Here is a 22,097-nt window from a genome sequence, read left to right on the forward strand (position 1 = left end):
TCCCTCTTTCTCTTGTTTTCTCCAAAATTAAAATACTTGGGCAAATTTGCACTATTTTTTTAAAATGCCTGTCGTCTTGATGTAACATTAGAAGCTCAGATTTATTTTTTAACTAACTTCATACTCTGTTTTTTAAATGTTAATTTTTCAGTTTTCTCTTTATAATAGAATCTTATGTTCAGTAGCCACTTACTACATACCCGTAGTATACCAGTGGCTCTGTAGGAAGATGAAGATTCAGTTCCTGATTTTAAGGAGTCATTCTATGATGGGAATGTACTGGGGAACCACACAAATGGTTGTTATATTCTAGTGTTATATTCTAATTACCAATTCTAATTTCTTAAAATATCATTTTTATCTTTATGTTCCAAGATACTTTCATAGAACTTTAGAGTTGAAAGGGAACATTTTATTATGAAGTGTTCAAACATAACATCAATTTTATAAGATTTTACAGCCCATGATTATATACCCACAATCTAGAGACCCTACCATCACAAATAGCTTTATTGACTTAAAATTGACATGTAGTAAATGTACATAAAGTCTACAATTTGATAAATCTTGGCATCACAAATAGCTTTATTGACTTAAAATTGACATGTAGTAAATGTACATAAAGTCTACAATTTGATAAATCTTGAATGCACCTGGGAAATCGTCATCATGATCAAGGTGTGAACACATCCGTCACACCCAAAAGTTTCCTTGCCCTCATCTCCAGAGGCATCCAGTATTCTGATTTTTTTTTTTTACCTACAATACATAACTCTACTCCTGGTTTGTTGTGTTTTTCCTTTTTTTTTTTCCTTTTTAAGATTGATTTTTCTGCATCTGTTGATATGATCATACAATTTTTCTTTTTCAGTCATTGATGTAAAGGATTGCATGAAGTAAGTTTTTCAATGTTGAACGAGCCTTTCTTACCTGGAATAATCCCCCTTGCTCGTTCTCTATCATTATTTTTATATAATGCTAGATTCAATTTGCTGATGTTTTGTCGCGGATTTTGGCATCTGTGTTCATATGAAAGATTGGTCTATTTTTTCCTTTTTTGTAATGTCTTTGTCTGGTTTTGGTATAAAGGCAGTGCTGATCTCATACATGAGGTAGGAAGTGTTCCTTACTTCTCTTTTCTCCAAGAAGTTGTAAGGGATTAGTATCAGGCTTTTTTCCCCTAAGTGTTTGGTAGAACATTATTGAAACCATCTGGGATTTTATCTGGGCATTATGCTTTCAGTTTTTAAAGATTGTTAATTATTGATTCAATTTCATTAATAGATATGGACCTATTTAGATTATCTGTAGTTTTTTTCTTGTGTTAGTTTTGGTAAAATGTATCTTTCAAGGAATTTATACGTTTCATCTAAGTTACAACGTTTGTGGGCATGTTTATATATTCCTTTATTATTCTTGTAATGTCCATGGGACCAATAGTGATGGCCCTTCCTTTCATTTATGATATTAGCAAATTGTATCTTTTTTTTCTTTCTTCCTTGACCTGGTTAGTGACTTACCAGTTTTATTGATCTTTTCAAAGAACCAGCTTTGGGTTTCAAAATTGATTTTTCTCTATTAATTTTATATATTGATGTGATTTCTGCTCTAATTTTTATTATTTCTTTTGTTCTGCTTACTGAGGATTTAATTTTCTTTTTCTCCTAGTATTCTAAGGTGGAGGCTTTGATTATGGATTTTAGATTATCTTTTCTAATATACACACTCAATGATATAAATTTCCCTCTAAGCCCTGCTTTTGCTACATATCACAAATTTTGATAAGTTGTGTTTTTATTTGATTCAAAATATTTTAAATTACTTTTGAGATGTCTTCTTTGACCTATGTGTTATTTAAAACTAGTGTTTATTTAATCTTAAGGTATTTTGGGATTTTGCAGCTTTCTTTCTATAACCGATATCTAGTTTAATTCTGTTGTGATCTAAAAGCAAACTTTGTATCACTTCTATTTCCTTAAATTTGTTAAGGTATGTTTTATGGTGCAGAGTGTGGTCTGTCTTGGTAAAGGTACCATGTGAGCTTGAGAAGAATATGTTTTCTGCCACTGTGGGATGAAATGCTCTATAAGTTTCAGTTAGATCCCTTTATTTTTAATTTGTGTGTTTATATTTAAAATAGGTTTCTTGTAGACACCTTATAGCTGTGTTTTTTTATCCACTTTGTCAAGTCTCTGTCTCTTAATTGGCACATTCAGACTATTAACTCTTAAAGTGATTATTGATGTAGTTGGTTTAATGGATATGTAGCTATTCAAATCTGTAACTCTTTTCTATTTGTTGCATGTCTTTCTTTGCTTTTTAAAATCTTCTTCCCCTCTTTTTCTGCCTTCTCTGGTTTTGAGCATTTTGTATTACTGAATTTTTTTCCTCTCTTAGCATATCAATTATACTTATTTAAAAATTTTTAATGGTTGCTTTAGAATTGCAGTATTCATTTAATCTAAGTCTACTTTCAAATACCACTATACTGCTTCATGTATAGTGGAGGTACTTTATATAACAGAGTATTCCATTACTTCTCTTCTGCCCCTTGTAATGTTGCTATCATTCATTTCACTTATCCATAAACTGTACTCACTGTACTGTTGATATTATTATTTTGAAGTTTTCCACTAGATCATTTACAATAAGGAAAATAAAAGGCTTAATTTTACCTTAATTTATTCCTTCTCTAATGCTTTTGCAGATCTGAGTTTCTGACCTTTATCATTTTCCTTATCTCTGAAAACTTTTAACATTTCTTGTAAGGGAGGTCTATTGGCAACAAATTCATCAGTTTTGGTTTGTCTGAGAAAGTCTTTATTTCTCCTTCACTATCATCTCTCCATTTAAAAAAATTGTGGTAAAATACATAAAACATAAAATTTATCATCTTATTTAACCATTTTAAGTGGTCTTAAGTTCAATTTTAAGTTCAATGGCAGTAAGTATATTGTACAACCATCACCAGCATCTATCTTTAGAACTCTTTTTATTTTGCAAATTGAAATGCTATACCCATTAAGCAATAACTACCCATTTCCTTTCCCCTCAGCCCCTGGCAACCACCATTCTATTTTCTGTCTCTATGAATTTGTCTAGTCTAGGTACCTCATATAAGTAGTATCATACAATATTTGTCTTTTGTGTCTACCTTATTTCACTTAGCATAATGTCTCACAGGTTCATCTGTATTGTAGCATACGTTAGAATTTCATTTTTAAGGCTGAATAATATTTAATTGTATGTATATACCGTATTTCGTTTCTCCATAAGTGGACACGTGGGTCTCTTCCATCTTTTGACTATTATGAATGATGCTGCTATACGTGTGAGTGTACACATATCTCCCTGAGTCCATGCTTTCAGATATTTTGGGAGTATACCTACAAGTGGAAGTGCTGGGTCATATTGTAATTCTGTTTTTATTTTTATTGATAGTAGCCATCTTAGCCTTCCTAATGGGTGTGAGGTTTGTATCTCATCATTTTGATTTGCATTTTCCTAATGATTAGTGATGTCGAACATCTTTTCGTGTGCTTATTGGCCACCTGTATATCTTATTTGGAAAAAAAAAATGTCTATTCAAGACCTTTGGACAGGCTTTAATTTTTTTGTTGTTGTTTTGTTGTAGGAGTTCTTTCTATAGTCTGGATATATGACTTGCAACTATTTCCCCCATTCTATGTGTTGTCTCTTTACTGTTGGTAGTGTCTTATAATGCAGAAAAGCTTTTAGTTTAATAAAATCCAAATCACTCCTTTTGTTGTTGTTTCCTATGCTTTTAGTGTCATATCCAAGAAATCATTGCCAAATCCAGTGCCGTGGACCTTTTCACCTGTGCTTTCTTCTATGAGTTACACAGTTTAAAGGTCTGACATTTAAATCTTTGATCCATTTTGAGTTAATTTTTCAATATGGTGTAAGGTATGGATCCAACTTTGTGTTGCATGTGAATACCCCGTTTTCCAACAACACCTTTTGTTGAAAAGACTGTGCTTTCCAAATTGCATGATCTTGGCAGCCTTTTTGAAAATCATTTGACTGGATATGTGAGGGTTTATTTCTAGGCTCTCTATTCTATTCCAATTGTCTAAGTGTCTGTGCCAGTACCACACTGTTTTGATTACTGTACTTTTGTAGTTGTTTTTAAATCAGGAAATGTGAAACTTCCACCTTTCTTTTTCTTTTTTTCAAGGTGGTTTTGACTATTTTGGAATCCACTGGGATTCTGTATGAGTTTAAGGTGAATTTTTCTTTTTCTGCAAAAAAAATTGGGATTTTAATATGGATTACATTGAATTTGTAGGTTGCCTTAGGTAATATTGGCATCTTAACAGTATTAAGTGTTCCAATCCATGACCATAGAATGGTTTTATTTATTTATTTATTTTCAATGTTTGTCTTCAATTTCTTTCAGCAATGTTTTATATTTCAGGGTACAAGACATTTCACCACCTTGGTTAAGGTTTTTCCTAAGTTTTTTTTTTTTTGGATGCTATTGTAAGTGAGATTGTATTCTTAATTTCCATTTCAGATCGTTCATTGTTATTGTATGGAACTAACTAATTTTGTATCCAGCAACATTCCTCATTTATTTCAAGAGTTCATTTATTCTAACAGGTTTTTTTGGGTGGAATATTTGAGGTTTTCTTCATATAAGATCATGTTGTCTATGACTAGAGATGATTATATAAGGTTACGTTGTCTGTGACCAGAGATAATTTTACTTCTTCCTTTCCAATGTGGATGCCTTTTCTTTTTCTTGCCTAATTGCTTTGGCTAAGACTTTCACTACTGTGTTAAATAAAATTGGCAAAAGTGAGCATCCTTATTTTATTCCTGATATTACTGAAAAAGGTTTGTCTTTAACCATTGAGTACGATGATCATTGTGGACTTTTCATATATGGCCTTTACTATGTTGAGGTAGTTTCCTCTTATTCCTCTTTTGTTGAGTGTTTTTATCATGAAAGGGTGTTGAAATATTTTTAATGCTTTTTCTTCATCAGTTGAGAAGACCATCTGGTTTTCTCTTTCATTATGTTAATGTATTACATTGATTGATTTTTATATAACGAGCAATCCTTGCATTGCAGGAATAGTATTGAGTCATGGTGTCTAATCCTTTTAATGTGCTGTTGAATTTTGTTTGCTAGTATTTGTTGAGGATTTTTGCATCAGTATTCATTGAGGATATTGATCTGTAGTTTTCTTGTGGTGTTTTTGTCTGGCTTTGGTATAAGATTACCATGTTTGCCCAAAAATAAGACCTAGCAGGACAATCAGCTCTGATGTGTCTTTTGGAGCAAAAATTAATATAAGACCTGGTCTTACATTATATTATGTTAGATAAGACCCGGTCTCATTTCACTATAAGTTCACCACGGTGCAGTGGTTGGTGGTAATGAACTAAAGTGGCCTGAAATGGACCGTGTACCATCAGGCAACTGCAAAGTGCTCTACTCTAGAAACGACAAACTCAGAAGAAATGGAGTAGCTTCACTACTGAGGCAAGATGTAGTGCAGGTAGTTAGGGGCTACAATGCAAGGTCTGACCAAATAATCCTGACCAGCTTCATGTCTATGCTCCCAACTACAGAGGCTGAAGAAGATGAAGTTGAAAGCTCTTATGCATGTATCTGAGAAGAAATTGATCACACACACCCAAACAAGACATGCTGATTAATTATAGGTGATTGGAATGCAAAAATAGGAAATTAGGGGTCAGGAGTGAAGCAGGAGATTAGCTCATGGATTTCTGTGACAGCAGCTTGTCCATTGCAGACACATGCTTCAAATAGCCGAACAGATGACTGTATACATGGACATCACCAGAAGGCCAATACAGAAGTCAAATAGACTGTAATTGGGAGAAAGAGATGGAGGAACTGTGTATTCTCTGTGCCAAACAAGAACAGGAGCAAATTGTGGCACTGACCACAAACTATTAATATTAAACATTAGAATAAAGTTGAAGAAGAGCACTAAAAGAATTGTAGTGCCAAAATACAATGTAAATAACATTTCAGATGGATTTGAAGTCCACAAAAAAAAACAGACCATTAAACTTGATTGACTGAAAGCCAGAAGAACTGTGGATTGAAACTAGAAATATTATTAGGGAAGCGTGAGAAAAGACAAAAAGCTGTAAAAAGGAAGGAAAAATTGAGATGGATGACGGAAGAAACACTAAAAATTGTTAAAAAGTCAGGCAAGAGGCAAAAGTAAAAGGTGACAAAAGTGAGGTTAAAATCCTGAACTCAAGTTTTAAATGACTATCATGTAGGCATAAAGAGAACTATTATATTAATATAAGGAGATATAAGAGAGCAACAAAAAAGGAAAAAAGGAAGATCTCTACCAGAAGACTCAAAAACAAAAGGGAAATTCAAACCTAGACTAGGGATGCTGAATGACCAAAAAGGAAGCACATTATCTGACAAGGAGAAAATAAAGGAATGGTGGAAACAGTATACTGAAAGTCTATACAGAAGAGACAAAAGGATCACAGAAACCTTTGAAGAAGATTCCTAGAAGGAAGAACCTATAATTCTAGAAAGTGAAGTGAAAACTGCTGTGAAGTTACTGGGAAGAAGTAAATCCCCAGGGGTAGATAGGATAGTGATAGAACTATTTCTAGCCACAAAAACTGAATCTGTCAAAATCCTAACAAGAGTATGTCAACAAATATGAAAAACAACAATGGCTTACAAACTGGAAATGGTCAATATGCATTCCAATTTTTAAGAAAAGAGAGGCCAAGGCTTGCAGTAACTATAGAACCATTGCTCTGATTTCCCACACAAATAAAGTGATGCTCAAGGTGACACAACAGAGCCTTCTACCTTATATGAAACAAGAAATGCCAGATGTTCAGGCTGGATTCAGAAAAGGAAGAGGTACTTGAAGTATAATTGTGAACATTCATTGGATACTGGAGTGCTCCAAAGAGTTTCAGAAGATTAGTCTTATGTTTTATAGACTACAGTAAAATCTTTTATTGCGTGGATCATGAAAAGCTGTGAGTTTCTCTGAAAGAAATGTGTGTGCCTCAGCACTTGATAGTTCTGATGCATAACCTGTATTGTGGGCAGGAAGCCACTGTGAGGACAGAATATAGAGAGACAGAATGGTTTTCTATAGGTAAAAGTATCAGACAGGTGTCCCTATTTGTTTAATCTGTATGTAGAACATGAAAAACTGGACTAGACTCAGAGGAAGGAGTGAAAATTGTTGGAAGAAATATCAATAATTTAAGATACGCAGATGATATCTTACTTGCTGAAAGTAGCTATGGATTAAATTACTTCTGATAAAGGTGAAAGAAAAACGTGACAAAGTGACTGCATTTGGACATCAAGAAGACGAAAACAACTACAGAAGAAATACACAACTTTAACATAGACTATGAAGATATCAAAAATGTTACAGATTTTGCTTACCTTGGTTCACTCATCAATTCAAATGGAGACGGCAGCCAAGAAATCAAAGGAATGCGGAGACTTGGAAGGTCAGCAATGGAAGAATTAGGAAAAATCACCAAGAGCAAAGATGTGTCATTAGAGATCAGGGCTAAGATCATCCACATCCTCACTTTTAAACTAACTGTGTGGATGCGAAAGCTGGAGAATGTAGAAGGCTGTTAGGGAAAAAAAAATTCATTTGAAATATAGTGTTGGAGGAGAGCTCTATGGATACCCGGAACTGCCAGAAAGATGAACAAGTGGGTCCTAGAGCAAATTAAACCTGAAATATGGTTGGAGGCAAAAATGACAAAACAGAAGCTGTCCTACTTTGGAGACATCATGAAAAGATAGGGTTCTTTGGAAAAGATAATAATGCTGTGAAAAATATAAGGCAACAGAAGAGGAAGACCAGATATGAGATGAATTGACTCCTTAAAAGAAGCCATAGGTGTGAGTCTTCAGGAGCTGAGCCGGGGTGCTGAGGGCAGGACATTGTAGACATCACTCATTTATGGTATCTCCAGGAATTGGAGCTGACTCAATGGAACATAACGCACACACATCTGCCTTCTTATTTGCATGGGAAATCTTTTTCCATCCTTTTTCTTTCAACCTATGTGTGTCCTTTAGAGCTGAAGTGAGTCTCTTGTAGACACCATATAGGGGGATCCTGTTACATTTTATTTTTTAAAATCCATTCTGCCCACCTAGGTCTTTTGATTGGGGAGTTTAAACTATTTCCATTAAAGTAATTACTGATAGGGAGGGACTTTGTATTGTCATTTTGTTAATTTCTCTTTGTCTTTTAACTTTTTGTCTCATTTTTTCCCCTTATTCCCTTTGTGTCTAGTCAATTATTTTGTAGTGACAAGTTTTGATTCCCTTATTTCCTTTTGTATATTTGGGAGATATTTTCTTTGTGGTTCCGCAGGGATGATATACAATATTTTAATGTTATAACTATTTTAAGCTGATAGGAACTTAACTTTAATTTCATACAATAACTCTAGTCCTTTATAGTTCGCCTCCCTAACTTTGTTATTGATGTGACATTTTAATATATTATGTACCTATTATGTACCTATTAACATGACTTATAATTTAAAAACATCTTTTGCCTTTTAAATCCTATAAAAGAATAAACAATGGAATTACAAAGTAAAAGTATAATACTGTTTCTTATATTTTCCCATGTTTTTACGTTTACTCTAGAACTTTATATTTTCAATGGCTTCAAGATACTACCTAGTATTTTTTCAACTTGAAGGACTCCCTTTAAAATTTCTCCTAAGGCAGAGCTGCTGGTAATGAGCTCCCTCAGCTTTTGTTTGTCTGAGAGTATCTTAAATGTTTCCTTATTTTTGAAGTAGATATGTTTTGCTTGATATAATGTTCTCAGTTGACAGATTTTTTTATCTTAGCACTTTAAATATAATATCCCTGTTTTCTGGTTTGCAGATATCCACTGTTTCTGCTGAGAAATCCACTGATAATCTTATTGAGGAACCTGTGTATATGTCAAGTCACTTTTTCCTTACTGCCTTTAATCTTTCTTTGTCTTTGATTGTCATGTTTTTTTTGGTTGAGATTCTTGGATTCATATATCCATGTCTTTCCTCAAATTTGGGAGTTTTTGGCCATTATTTCTCCAAATAAGTTCCCTGACCCTTTCTTTATTTCTCCTCCTTTTGGAATTCTGTAATGCATATACTTGATAATGTCCCATGGGTCTCTTAGACTATGTTCACTTTTCTTCAATTTAAAATTTTTGCTCTTTTTTATTTTCAAATAATTTGTCTTTAAGTTTGCTGATTCATTCTTTGGCCTGCTCAAGTCTGCTTTTGACTTTCTCTAGTGAATTTTTCAATTCAGTTATTTCTTGTACCTCTATTGAGGGTGTGTGTGTGTGTGTGTGTGCGCGCGCGCTCCCATGTGTGTACATGTGTGTGGTGTGTGTGTGTATCCCATCCTTATCCTTCATCTGTTGATGTACACTTAGGTTGTTTCCATATTTTGAGTGTTATGAATAATACAGCAATAAACATAGAAGTGCAGATATATTTCGATACCCTGTTTTCCTTTAGTTGTGTATCCTGAAGTGGGATTTCTAGATCATATTCAAGATTTTCCTTAATCTTTGATTTTCTTTAGTTTATGATATGCCTACATGTTTGCTTGTTGTTTTCTGAGCTTCCTAGATCTGTGATTTGGTGTCTTTACTATTAATTTTGGAAATTTCTCAGCCATTATTACTTTAGTTTCTTGCTTCTCTTTTTTTTTTTTTGGTCTGGTATTCTCATTATGCATATGTTATAGCTTTTACAGTTTTCCTACAGCTCTTGGACATTCTCTTGCATTATTTGTTTCTTTTATTTTTCTGTTTGCATTTCAGTTTGGGAAGTTTATATGTCTTTGAGCTTGCTGATTTTGCATTTAAAAAATTGCTCATATATTATGCTACCTTGCTAGATTCATATTATTTGTATAATTCTGATTAAAATGCATAAACATTGAGCTACAATTGCAAAGGTTGTAACTTACCAATACATAATGTTTTGGTGAAACATACAATCTTAGACTAAGCTGAAGAATGAAGATTATAGTTGCATTCTGTTTTCTGTCTTGTACATGATTTGTAAGTATCCTTCCTTAAGGTGACATTTTAGGAATGAAATTTACCTAACTTTTTAAAATGAAAAATATTTGAATATTTCAGTTTTATTGTTTTTAATAATCTTTTTTAGGAGCTGTGGCCCTCAAGAATCTTGAAATTAAAGAAAATGCCCTGGTAGGTTTGACTATAAGAAATTTGTTAATGCATTTATCTATATGGACTTTTTCCTGATTTACTTTGTCACCATAAATCATTTGAGAACTTTTTTTGAAAATAAATTTTGTAAAATTTGAATTCTGCGAAATGGACTTAAAAGCACAAAGTGACATTATACTTTTCCCCATTTAAAAATATTTCTAGTATATCGTCCTATATGGTGGTATAATTTTTTCAAATTTACTTATTAAAGTATAGTTGACAATGCAGTATTATATTAGTTTCTGTATGGTTTTATTTTAAATGGTTAACTTATTTCCCTAATCATCTTCAAGTTTTTTGTACCATTTTAGCCATTTTTTTTACTATAGAGTTGAGTGGCATTAGTTACATTTACAATGCTGTGCAACCATCACTAGTATTTCCAAAACTTTTTCATTATGCCAAAGGGAACCCCGTAACCATAAAAAATAACTTCTCATTCCCTATTCCTGTAGACCCTGCTAACCTCTAATCTATTTTCTGTCTCTATGAATTTGCGTGTTCCAGGTACCTCATATAAATGAAATCATGCTATTTTGTCATTTTCTGTTTGTCTTGTTCATCGATGTTGTTTAGCCTGTATCAGAACATCTTTCCTTTTTATGGCTGAATAATATTCTCTAGTATATGCCACATTTTGTTTATCTGTTCATCTGTTGATGGACATTTGAATCATTTCTACCTTTTGACTCTTAACAATCAATATTGCTGCTGTGAGCATTGGCATGCACATATCTGTGTAAGTCTCTGCTTTCAATTTATGTGGGTATACCTAGTTTAGTTGCTGGATTTTATGTTTAGCCTTTTCAGGAAGCACCGCACTGTTTTCCATAGCATTTGAACTATTTTATATTCCCACTAGCAGTGCATGAGGGTTTTAGTTTCACCACATCCTTGACAACATTTATTTTGTTTTTTTATAATAGCCTTCCTAATGGGTGTAAAGTTGTATCTCATTTTGGTTTTTATTAGCATTTCTTTAATGACTAGTAAGGTTGAGCATCTTTTCATGTGTTTTTTTTGTTCTTTGGAGGAATGACTATGAAAACCGTTGTTGATATTTCAATTTTTTTTTTTTTGGTCAAGTTGTATAGTTCTTTGTCTATACTGGATATTTTCCCTTATCAGATACATGATTTGCAGTTGTGTTCCCCCATCCCATGGGTTGCTTTATGCCTCTGTTGAGTGTGTTTTGATGCACAAAAGTTTTTAATTTTGATGAGATTGAATTTATCTTTTTTATTTTTTATTTATTTTTTTCATTTGTTGCCTGTGCTTCTGGTGTGATATCCAAGGAGTCATTGCCAAATTTTACCTTATGTTTTTTTCTACGGATTTTATAGTTTCAGTTTTTGTGTTTATATCTTTGGTCCATTTTGAGTTAATTTTTGCATATCTCATAAGGGTCCAACTTCTTTCTTTTGCAGTGGGTATCCAATTTTCCCAGCACCATTTATTAAAAAGGTTACCCCTTCCCCATTGAATAAGGGACATTTTTTTGATGATAGTTTTTGCAAAGTGGAGTTTTAATCTCCCTACAAGCACAAGGTGACAGTGGAATTTCCCACTTTTTTTTTTTAAATGTAAAAGAAGTAGTGATTCTGTTATGGGTAACATATGTGGTCAGTATTACTGTAGAACCTTTCCACTATTTATTTTAAAAAGATCAGTCTCCCTGAATTTTACGTATTTGAGAACAATAATCCAATTATATGTATATTTATAAATTTAAATAAGTATTGAAGGTAAACACAAGGTATAACTTGTACCTTTGAATTCTAGGAAGAAAAAAAGCAGTCATCTATTTTGTTGAACTGTAAATATACTAATATTTTACATTTATATATTTTTTGCAGAGTCAACTGGATGTACCATTTAAAATTAAAGTTGGTCATATAGGTAAGCTATGTTTATTATTTGAATGTTCTCCTTGCTGGACTTGCAACCAGAATAATACTCCTAGTATCTCTGTAATGTGGTATTTTTAATGTTTCTGAGCATTAATTGAAAATGTGTTTTTATCTAGGTAGAGCTTAATTGTGTGACTTAAATATACCATGTGGTCCATATACCCCTTGCCCAATACCTGTGAAATCATACATGTTATTAGGTGTTAAAAACGAATTGAGAGACAGAGTGTTAAATCTAATAGCATAAGCTGCTCCGTTCTTAGGTTTCTGACTAGTTAGTATTGGTGAATTCTGATTGGGCCTGGATATGTGGTATAAGGAAGAGGATCTGGATTATCCAGACGTTTTGGCTCAGGACCTATCTGAAGCCGAATTTTTCCTCTGGAAGTTGTCTAGGCTTCCGGGAAATACTGTACTAGTTGTTGTTCTGTATTATTTTCCCAGTGTTCCTAGTTTACATTTTAAGTGTATTGGTTGAGCAAAAACTGATTGGAATATGACATTTTAACATGTTTAATAGAAACATGTATGTTTGATTTCTTAAATTATGTTGGCTTACTGTTTTAACTTCATTGTTTGAATTACTGTTTAAATTTTATTGCTTTAAATATTGTGCAAAATGATAGTGTTGTTATTTGATACTTGGAAGTATATAGATATATTTTGTTATATAGTTTGTATAGTATGATTTATATAATGTTATTTCAACGTATTGGTGTCACTAAGGGAACAAGATATTCTGAAACTTATATAAGGTACATGATGTCTCCATAATTTTGTGCACTTACCATTGTTATTAGACCATTTGCTTGACAAAGTTTTCATCATCTTATATTGCTACAATTCAAATTCTCTCTTCCCCCCTCTATTTAAAGACAGTTTAGTATAAATAATGGAAAACATATCACCCAATACTTTTCTACCTAACATTTATTTTTGCATATTTCTATATGATGTTTTACATGTGTACATTTTAACTACTTGTAATCCTGGTATATGTATGATTTCATATTTCATATTCTATTTTTTTCAGTTAACATTTAATAAAGATTTCTCGTAATCCATGTTGATTTGACCTCATTTAATTATTGTGGTAGTATAATCCAATGAATACACATTTGGACATTGTAGAGTAATCCTGTGTTTCCATAGGTACAACAATATTACAGTAATATTTTTATGTAGCTTTTAAAATTTTTCTAAACGTTATTGAATTTTATAATTATGGTTATTTTATTTCAGTGTTCATAAATTTAACAATAATTCAAGAAAATTAAATAAATGTAGGAGAGGAGATAGATCTGATTTCATTTCAAGTCTGCTTTCTTCCTTTTTTCTTGCCTAACCATGTTTAAAAATGATAAGGTAATATTCATTGTTAATACAAGATAGTGGAACATACACTGCACTAAATACCTAATATACAAGATAATTTTGAGACTCATTTAAGGTATTGTTGCAACCTGTTAATTCTTTAATATACTTATTTTTATTTCTTCTATATATATGTTTCTAGAGAAGAAGTGGATTTAATCTTTGTTTTATTCACACACTTTGCACAATACCTACAATGTATAGTAGGAACATAATTTGTTGAATAAAAAGAAGTACGTGTTTCCAAATGACTGATACAGTAATAAAACCAGTTTTATAAGAATGTAGTGTCCCCTTGCTATTATTGAGTATTGTTAATATTACTGATCTTTAAAAGTTTTCCTCATTTAGAATGAAGAATTATACATATATATCAAATATAAATACTCATGTGTATTTTAAAAGTAGTTGTCTTTAGGTCGAAGATTCTTGGAATTACCTTCATTTATATTTATCTGAATTTTCCAAATTTTCTGTGAGAAGCCTACATATAATGAGATAAAAAAAGTTTAGTTAAAAACAGATTTAGGGATGAAAATGCTACATTATTAATTTTATAAGTTTCTTTTGATTACTTAAAGCTATTTGGTCACTGTTCTCTGTACTTTTGTTCATTTTTTTTGATTATTAATATATATGTGTATATGTATGCAGTCTGCTTGATAGTATTTATAAGTAAATTATGTCAAACTTGTCACAGTTATTTTTCCATTTCATTCCATTTTGGTTACATTTGGACTGTGCAGAAATTTGAAATGGTCACTATCTTCTCCGATTCCAAAACTTAGAAAGTTATCCCTCTTTTATAAATCAGATTGTTTTTCTCTGGATTGTGTGATGAAATCTTTTTCTCAGTTGGGGTTTTTTAATACATGGATTATGGAATGAGATAGGTCTAAGTAGAGTTTTTCCATTTCCAAATTACTAACCAGTTAATATGGTAATAGTGTATTTAATAATCTTTCCCTTCTCCAATTATAGCATCTATTTTTAAATCGAGACTCATAATTTCTAAAAATTTTTTAAATAGTTTAAAACTATTATGCAAATTTTCTAAATATATAAAACTAGAATCAGTAGTATTATCAGCCCTGTACATAGTAGTATTTTTTCATTCAAGAATTCGCTAATGTTTTTAAAAATACTTTGCTAGTAGATTGTGGTAAAATAGTCTCGTTAGTTTGAATAATTTTCAAATATTGCCCATGATCCTTGACTATTACCAGAAAAATTTGTGTGTACATACACTTATGATGATTATCACACACATGCATATTACCATACATACAGTCATGAGCTGTATAATGACATTTTTGTCAACCTCAGATCACATACACGATGGTAGTTCTGTAACATTATAATGGAGCTGAAAAATTCGTACTGCCTAGTGATGTCATAGCTGTTGTAACTCACGTATTACTCATGTGGTTGTGGTGATGCTGGTGAAAACAAACCTGCTGCCAGTTGTAATAAAAGTATGGTACATAAAATTATGTACAGTACATAATACTTGCTAAAGGTAATAAATGACTATGTTACTGGTTTATTTATTTACAAGACTTTGCCCTCTACTTTTTCTTGTTATTTTGGAGTGTACTCTTTCTACTTACAAAAAATTTTTTTTGCCTTAAATCAGTATGCCAGGTTACACCAGCAGCAGCCTCGTACATCTGCTTCCTATGTCTTTTGATTGCATCATTTTCCCTTGTGCTTGATTTAATTTTGTGTTGTTTTTTTACAGTAATATGCTCTACAAGTTTGTAGCCTAAGAGCAATAGGCTATACCGTACAGCCTAGGTGCATAGTAGGCTATCCCATCTAAGTTTGTATAAGTGTACTCTGTGATTGCACAAGGATGAAATTGTGTAGTGAATTTCTCAGAACATGTCCTCGTCGTTAAGCTGCACATGACTGTATATATTAATATAACCTCTGTATATGAAAAATACACACACATGAAGTATGTAATCTACCTATTTTAAAGTGTAAGGAAAATACTTATAAAGATTTAGAGTAAGAATGGGGAAAGGAAATTCAAAGTTACAATATCAAGGATTGTTGATTAATGGTAGAAGAATAATAGTATGTTTGTGATACAGATTGCCATAAATAGAAACTTGTAAATATTTAGGATATCATTCACTAGATTTTCCAACAGTACTAATACAAAAATTTCAAATTTTCACAACAAAGCTTGTTGTTTTCAGTTGTAAAATAGCTTTCTGTGAAGTGACTGAGCTTGTAATGTTAAAGGCCACTTTATCCCTTTTAATGCCTGACTGAAAATAGGCTGACAGTAAATGTAGGTTAAATGAATAATATTTTTTGTCTTTTTTAAAATGTAGGTAATCTTAATCTTACAATTCCATGGAAACACCTTTATACTCAACCAGTTGTAGCTGTATTAGAAGACATTTATTTACTCATAGTGCCTTCTTCTAGTAAGTCAAATTTTAAACATTGTAATTTAAGTTGCTTTTTTGTGCATGGGAATTCTTTATATTTTATAATTACATTTGTTCAAAATACTTGGATTTTTGGAGAGGTTTTTATATTTAAATTTATATTAGGTAATTCATATTAAATTGGTGTTTAAATTTTTGCAAACTTGGAATTAGTGATTATTTTCAAGAATATTCTTTGGAACTAGTATATTTAAATTTAAGGTAATTAAGAGTCTTCTTTTTTATGATTCCTGTAGTAATAAAATATGATCCTTTAAAAGAAGAGAAGCAACTCTTGGAAGCAAAGCAACAGGAGCTAAAAAGAATAGAAGAAGCAAAACAAAAAGTAGCTGATCAAGGTAAACAAAACAATACATAAGAATGGTAATAAGAAATGGGAAAAAGACCTAAGTATTGATCACATTTGAATATTATTTTTCTCTGGAAGCACTGAGATTACTTGACAAATATGAGAGAATCTTATTACACGGGGCATTTTAATGTAGTATGTGTTTTATCATGTTTTCAGAAATTTTACCTTACAGAAATTTATGTTAGGGCAAATAATACACCTAGCTTATAATGGTAAGGTTTGGTTTTAACTATAGTAATTAATTTAATCACGTATGTTTTCTTAACTTTCTAGCTTTTTTATTTTCCTTATATCAGTTCTTCACCTTTTGGATATACTTAGTCATTTGGTATATTTATATTTTCCCAAATCTGTTTACTTACCCTCTGGCTTCACATCCTTTCCTATTCAACCTAGGCCAAGGTCCATTACTTCAACCCCTTCTTTTGTCTGGTAGAAATGTCCTGCAGAAATTCCTTTTCCCTTTGTGCTGTGTGTAGTGCCACCAGCTACTTTTTGTACTCAGACTCTAACTTCTCCCTCTAGTGAATCTTTCTTCTTAGCATGTAAATATACTGTAGTCTCTCTTATCTTCAAACATAAAATCATTTTCCTAAACTAGTCATGTTTATTTTTTCTCTGTTCTTCATTTAATAGTTAAGCATCTTTAAAACAAAACTAGATGTATACTGATTTCACTATCCTTGCCATGCATTGTTATTTGAAAAATAAAAAATACAACCCAATAACAAATGTTTTACCTGTTGACAAACAGGTAAAAAACATCAAAGGAGGTTAACAAAATTCCTGGCAAAATATCTTGTAATTATGCTTTCTTCTGTCATAGTTCTTTCATATCCTGTGTAGTCATTCATCCCTACCCTCAATCCTTTTTTTCAGTTGACTCTGGGTGGTGAACACACAATTGCAATATATAGATGATGTATTATAGAAATGTATACTTGAAGCCTATATAATTTTACTAATCGTCACCCCAATAAATTTAATAAAAAAAAGAAAAAATATATTTTTTATTGTGGCAAGCACATAACATAAAATTTGTCATATTAACCAATTTTACTTGTACAATACAGTTTTATTAAATATAATATTGTGCATCCATCACCACCATCCATCTGTATTGTCTCTTTCCATCTTATAAAATTGAAACTTTATACCCCTTAAACAATCCTCATTTGCCACCCCCAACACCCCCAGCCCCTGGCAACCACGATTCTACTTTCTGTCTTTATGATTTTTGACTCCTTTAAGTACTTCATGTAAGTGGTATCATACTGTATGTCTTTTTGTGTTTGGCTTAATTGACTTAGCATCATGTTTTCAAGGTTCATTCATGTTGTAGTATACAAGGGCTGACAATTAAGTTCGCGAACTTGTTGCAATGATGTTGCTAATCTTTTTTGATATCAGAGGGATTATTCATTATGAATTTGCATCAACTGGACAAACAGTTACCAAGTTTACTATTTGGAAATGCTGAAAAGGCTGTGTGAAAAAGACGACCTGAACGTTTTGCCAACAATTCATGGCTCTTGCATCACTACAGGGCAACAGCTCACACATCACTGTCTATGAGGGAGTTTTTAGCCAGTAAACAAATAACTGTATTGGAAGACCCTTCCTACTCACCTGATCTGGCTCTTAATGACTTTTTTCTTTACCTGAAGATAAAGTAAATATTGAAAGGAAGACATTTTTATGACATTCAGGACATCAAGGGTAATACGATGACAACTCTGATGGCCATTCCAGAAAAAGAGTTCCAAAATTGCTTTGAAGGGTGGCCTAGGCGCTGGTGTCGGTGCATAGCTTCCCAAGGGGAGTACTTTGAAGGTGGCTCTAGTAATATTCAACAATGAGGTAGGTGGCACTTTTTCTAGGATGAGTTCCTGAACTTAATTGTCAGACCTTTGTATGTCAGAATTTCTTTTTTAAGGTTGAATAATAATCCATTTTATGTATATACCACATTTTCCTTATCCATTTATCCATCAGTGGACACTGGGATTGCTTCTGTGCTTTAGTTATTGTGAATAATGCTGCTTTGAACATGGTGTATAAATATCCATTTGAGACACTGCTTTCAATTCTTTTGCATATATACCCAGAAATGGAATTCATGGATAGTATGTAATTCTATCTTACATTTTTTGTGGAGTCGCTATTCTGTTTTCCACAGGGACTGGTACTGTTTTGCATTCCCACCAACAGTGTACAAGGGTTCCAATTTTTTCACATTCTTGCCAGCATTTATTATTTTCTGGGTGTTTTTGATAGTAGCATCTTAAAGCGGATGAAGTGATACCTCATGTAGTTTTGATTTTCATTTTCCTAAAGATTAGATTTGAGCATCTTTTTATGTGCTTATTGGTCATTACTATATTTTCTTTGGAGACATGTCTAAGTCTTTTGCCCATCTATTAATCGTTTGTGGGTTTTTTGGCAGGGGCGGGGTGAGGAGAGGTACGTCAGAAGTCTTTATGTATTCTGGATGTTAATTTCTTATTAGATACATGATTTGAAAAATTTCTCCTATTCTGTTGGTAGCATCTTTACTCTGTTGATAGTATTCTAGGATCCTAAAATTTTCATGAAGTTCAGTTTGCCTGCTTTTCTTTTGTTGCCTGTGCCTTTGGTGTCATACATGAAAAAAATCATTGCCAAATCCAGTGTCATGCAGCTTTTGCCCTATGTTTTCTTATAGGAGTTTTATAGTTTTAGGTCTTAATTTAAATCTTTGATCCATTTTGATCCATTGTGAGTTAATTTTTATCTTTGTTGTTAGATAAGGGCCCAACTTCATTCTCTTACATGCGACTATCTGGATATTCAGTTTTCCTAGCATCGTTTGTTAAAAATACTGTTCTTTCACATTGAATAGTCCAAGCACCCTTCTTAAAAATCATTTGACTTTATATGTGAGGATTTATTTCTGGGCCCTCTCGTCTTCATTCATCTATGTGTTTGTCTTTAGTTCCGCACCGTTTTGATTACAACTTTGTCCTAAGTTTTGCAGTCAGGAAGTGTGATTTTTCCAGCTTTGTTTTTCTTTTCAAGATTGTTTTGGGATAAATAAATGTTTAACCACTATGCTGTACACCTGAAACTAATATAAAATAATATTGAATGTCAACTGTAACTGAAAAAAATAATTTTTAAAAAGATTGTTTTATTTGGGAGTTCCTTGAGATTCCATATGAATTTTAGGATGAATTTTTCATTTATTTTTGCAAAAAAATATCATTGGTATTTTGATAGGGATTGGTTTGAATCTATAGATTGCTTTGGGCAGTATTGACAGGTTAACTATTAAATCTTCTAATCTATGGACAGGATGTGTTTCCATTTGTCTTTTTAAATTTCAGTAGGGTTTTGCGCTTCTCATTATGTAAGTCTTTTATCTCCTTGTTTATGTTATTTCTTAAGGATTTTATTCTTTTTGATGTAATGGGACTTCTTTTTGTAATTTCCTTTCAGATTTTCCATTGTTTGGAAATAGACACGCCACTAATATTTTGTGTTGACTTTGTATCCTGCTACTTTGCTGAATTAGCTTATTAGTTCTAACAGGTGTTTTGTTTTTGGAATATATAGAGTTTTATTTACATAAGATCATGTTGTTTATGAAGAGGGATAATTTTATTGTTTCCTTCGCAATTTGGATGCCTCTTATTTATTATTTCTTGCCTAATTATTCTGGCTAGAACTTTAGTACTACTATGTTGAGTAAAAGTGACAAAAGTGGACATCCTTATCTTCTTCCTGATCTTAGAGGTAAAGCTTTCAGACTTTCACCATTGAGTATGATGTTTTCTGTGAGTTTATTACATGTGACCTTTATTATTTTAAGGTAGTTTCCTTCTGATTTATTGAGTGTTTTTATTATGACAGGGTATTGAATTCTTTCAAATGCTTTTTCTCCATCAGTTGAGATGATCATGTGTTTTTTCCCCTTTATTATGTTAATGTGGTGTGTTTGATTGATTTTCATATATTGAGCCAATCTTCCCATCTAGGAATAAATTGTATTGAGTCAGTGTGTAATCATTCTAATGGGCTTTTAACCTTTGTTTAACATATTGCTGAGGATTTGCATCAATATTCATTAGAGATATTGATCTGTAGTTTTTCTGTGGTATCTTTGTCTTGCTTTTGTATCAGTTTGGAAATATTCCCTTCTCTTCAATTTTTCTTTTTTTTAATACATTTTATTGGGGTATATTGGGGAACAGTGTGTTGCTCCACGGTCCATCAGCTCCAAGTCGTTGTCCTTCAGTCTAGTTGTGGAGGGCGCAGCTCAGCTGCAAGTCCAGTTACTGTTTTCAATCTTTAGTTGCAGGGGGTGCAGCCCACCATCCCATGCGGGAATTGAACCAGCAACCTTGTTGTTGAGAGCTTGCATTCTAACCAGCTGAGTTATCCGGCTGCCCCTCCAGAAGCTCAGCGACATCTGGTTGTCTTCAATCTAGTTGTGGAGGGGGCAGCTCACTGGCCCAAGTGGGAATCGAACCAGCAATTCTGTTGTTCAGAGCTCGCACTCTAACCAGCTGAACCACCTGGCTGCCCTCCCTTCTCTTCAATTTGTTGGAAGAGTTTGAAGAGGATTGTTGTTCTCTTTTAAGTGTTTTGTAGAATTCACAGTGAAGCCATTAGGTCCATGGCTTCCTTTTGTTGAGAGGTTTTTTATTACTGATTTGATTCTCTTACTACCGTGTTTACCCCAAAATAAGCCTGGGTCTTATATTAAATTTTGCTCCAAAAGACGCATTAGAAGCTTATGTTCAAGGGAGTCCTCTAAAAATCATGCTAGGGCTTATTTTCCGATGACTGGCAACCGACTGCCTCAGCTGGGGGGAGCCCAAGACTCATAACATCAGCATGGGCCAGGGAGCTGTGTTCTACACAACTAGACTGAGAAACAACAGCTTGAACCAGAGTGGGGGGAGGGAGGTAGTAGAAGCAGGGGGAAGATTTTCTCTTTCACTTTTGAACATTTGATTACAATGTGAATTAATGTGGGACTCTTGAGTGCTGCTTACATGGAGTTCTTTGAGCTTCTTGGATGTATATTATGTCTTTTTTCAAATTTGGGAAGTTTTCAGCCATTATTTACTCAAATATCCTTTTTCGCCCCTTTCTCTTTTCACCAACTAGGCCCACAATGCATGTATTAGTTCACTTGTTGGTGTCCCTCAGGTCCTTTAGGCTTTGTTCCCTTTTCAATATTTTTTTCTTTCTGTTCCTCGGCTTGATAATTTGCATTATTTTATCTTCAAGTTCATTGATTCTTCTGCCTGTTGAAGTCTGCCTTTGAATCCCTCTGGTGAATTTTTTTCTTTTTGTTAGAGTAATTTTCTGCTTCAGAATTTGTTTGGTTTCTTTTTAAGTTTTCCGTCTCTTTATAGATACCTGCATTTTATTCATGCATTGTTTTCTTGACTTTCTCCACATCTTCCTTTAGTTTCTTGAGCATTTATATGATATTTGTTTTAAAGTCTGTCTAGTAGTTCTGTTAGCAGGTCTTTTTCTGGAATAGTTTTTGTTGATTTTTTTTCCCCTTTGAATGAGGGTGTTCTGGGAATAAAAAGAATGTATCAGATCCTACTGAGATATCAGGTAAATTAGGATTAGGAAATAATCGCTCATGACATGAAGGTCATTCATTGGTCACCTTAAAAATAGCTATTTTGATTGAGTGATGATTGCAGAGAAGGAG

At 32.8% G+C, this 22,097-nt stretch overlaps 1 protein-coding gene across 2 annotated transcripts in view; it reads left to right on the forward strand.

The window, feature by feature from the left end:
* VPS13A (vacuolar protein sorting 13 homolog A) overlaps nucleotides 1-22,097 on the forward strand; it is a 192,035-nt gene that overhangs the window by 5,715 nt on the left and 164,223 nt on the right. For both annotated transcript variants that reach the window (XM_033122388.1, XM_033122387.1), the window contains exons 2-5: nucleotides 10,213-10,256; nucleotides 12,137-12,179; nucleotides 15,910-16,005; nucleotides 16,266-16,367. In XM_033122388.1, the coding sequence (XP_032978279.1) occupies nucleotides 10,213-10,256; nucleotides 12,137-12,179; nucleotides 15,910-16,005; nucleotides 16,266-16,367 (285 nt within the window). The remainder of the gene's footprint in view (nucleotides 1-10,212; nucleotides 10,257-12,136; nucleotides 12,180-15,909; nucleotides 16,006-16,265; nucleotides 16,368-22,097) is intronic.

The sequence above is a fragment of the Rhinolophus ferrumequinum genome, chromosome 12 (genome assembly GCF_004115265.2).
Source record: "Rhinolophus ferrumequinum isolate MPI-CBG mRhiFer1 chromosome 12, mRhiFer1_v1.p, whole genome shotgun sequence".
Classification (NCBI taxonomy): Eukaryota; Metazoa; Chordata; class Mammalia; order Chiroptera; family Rhinolophidae; genus Rhinolophus; species Rhinolophus ferrumequinum.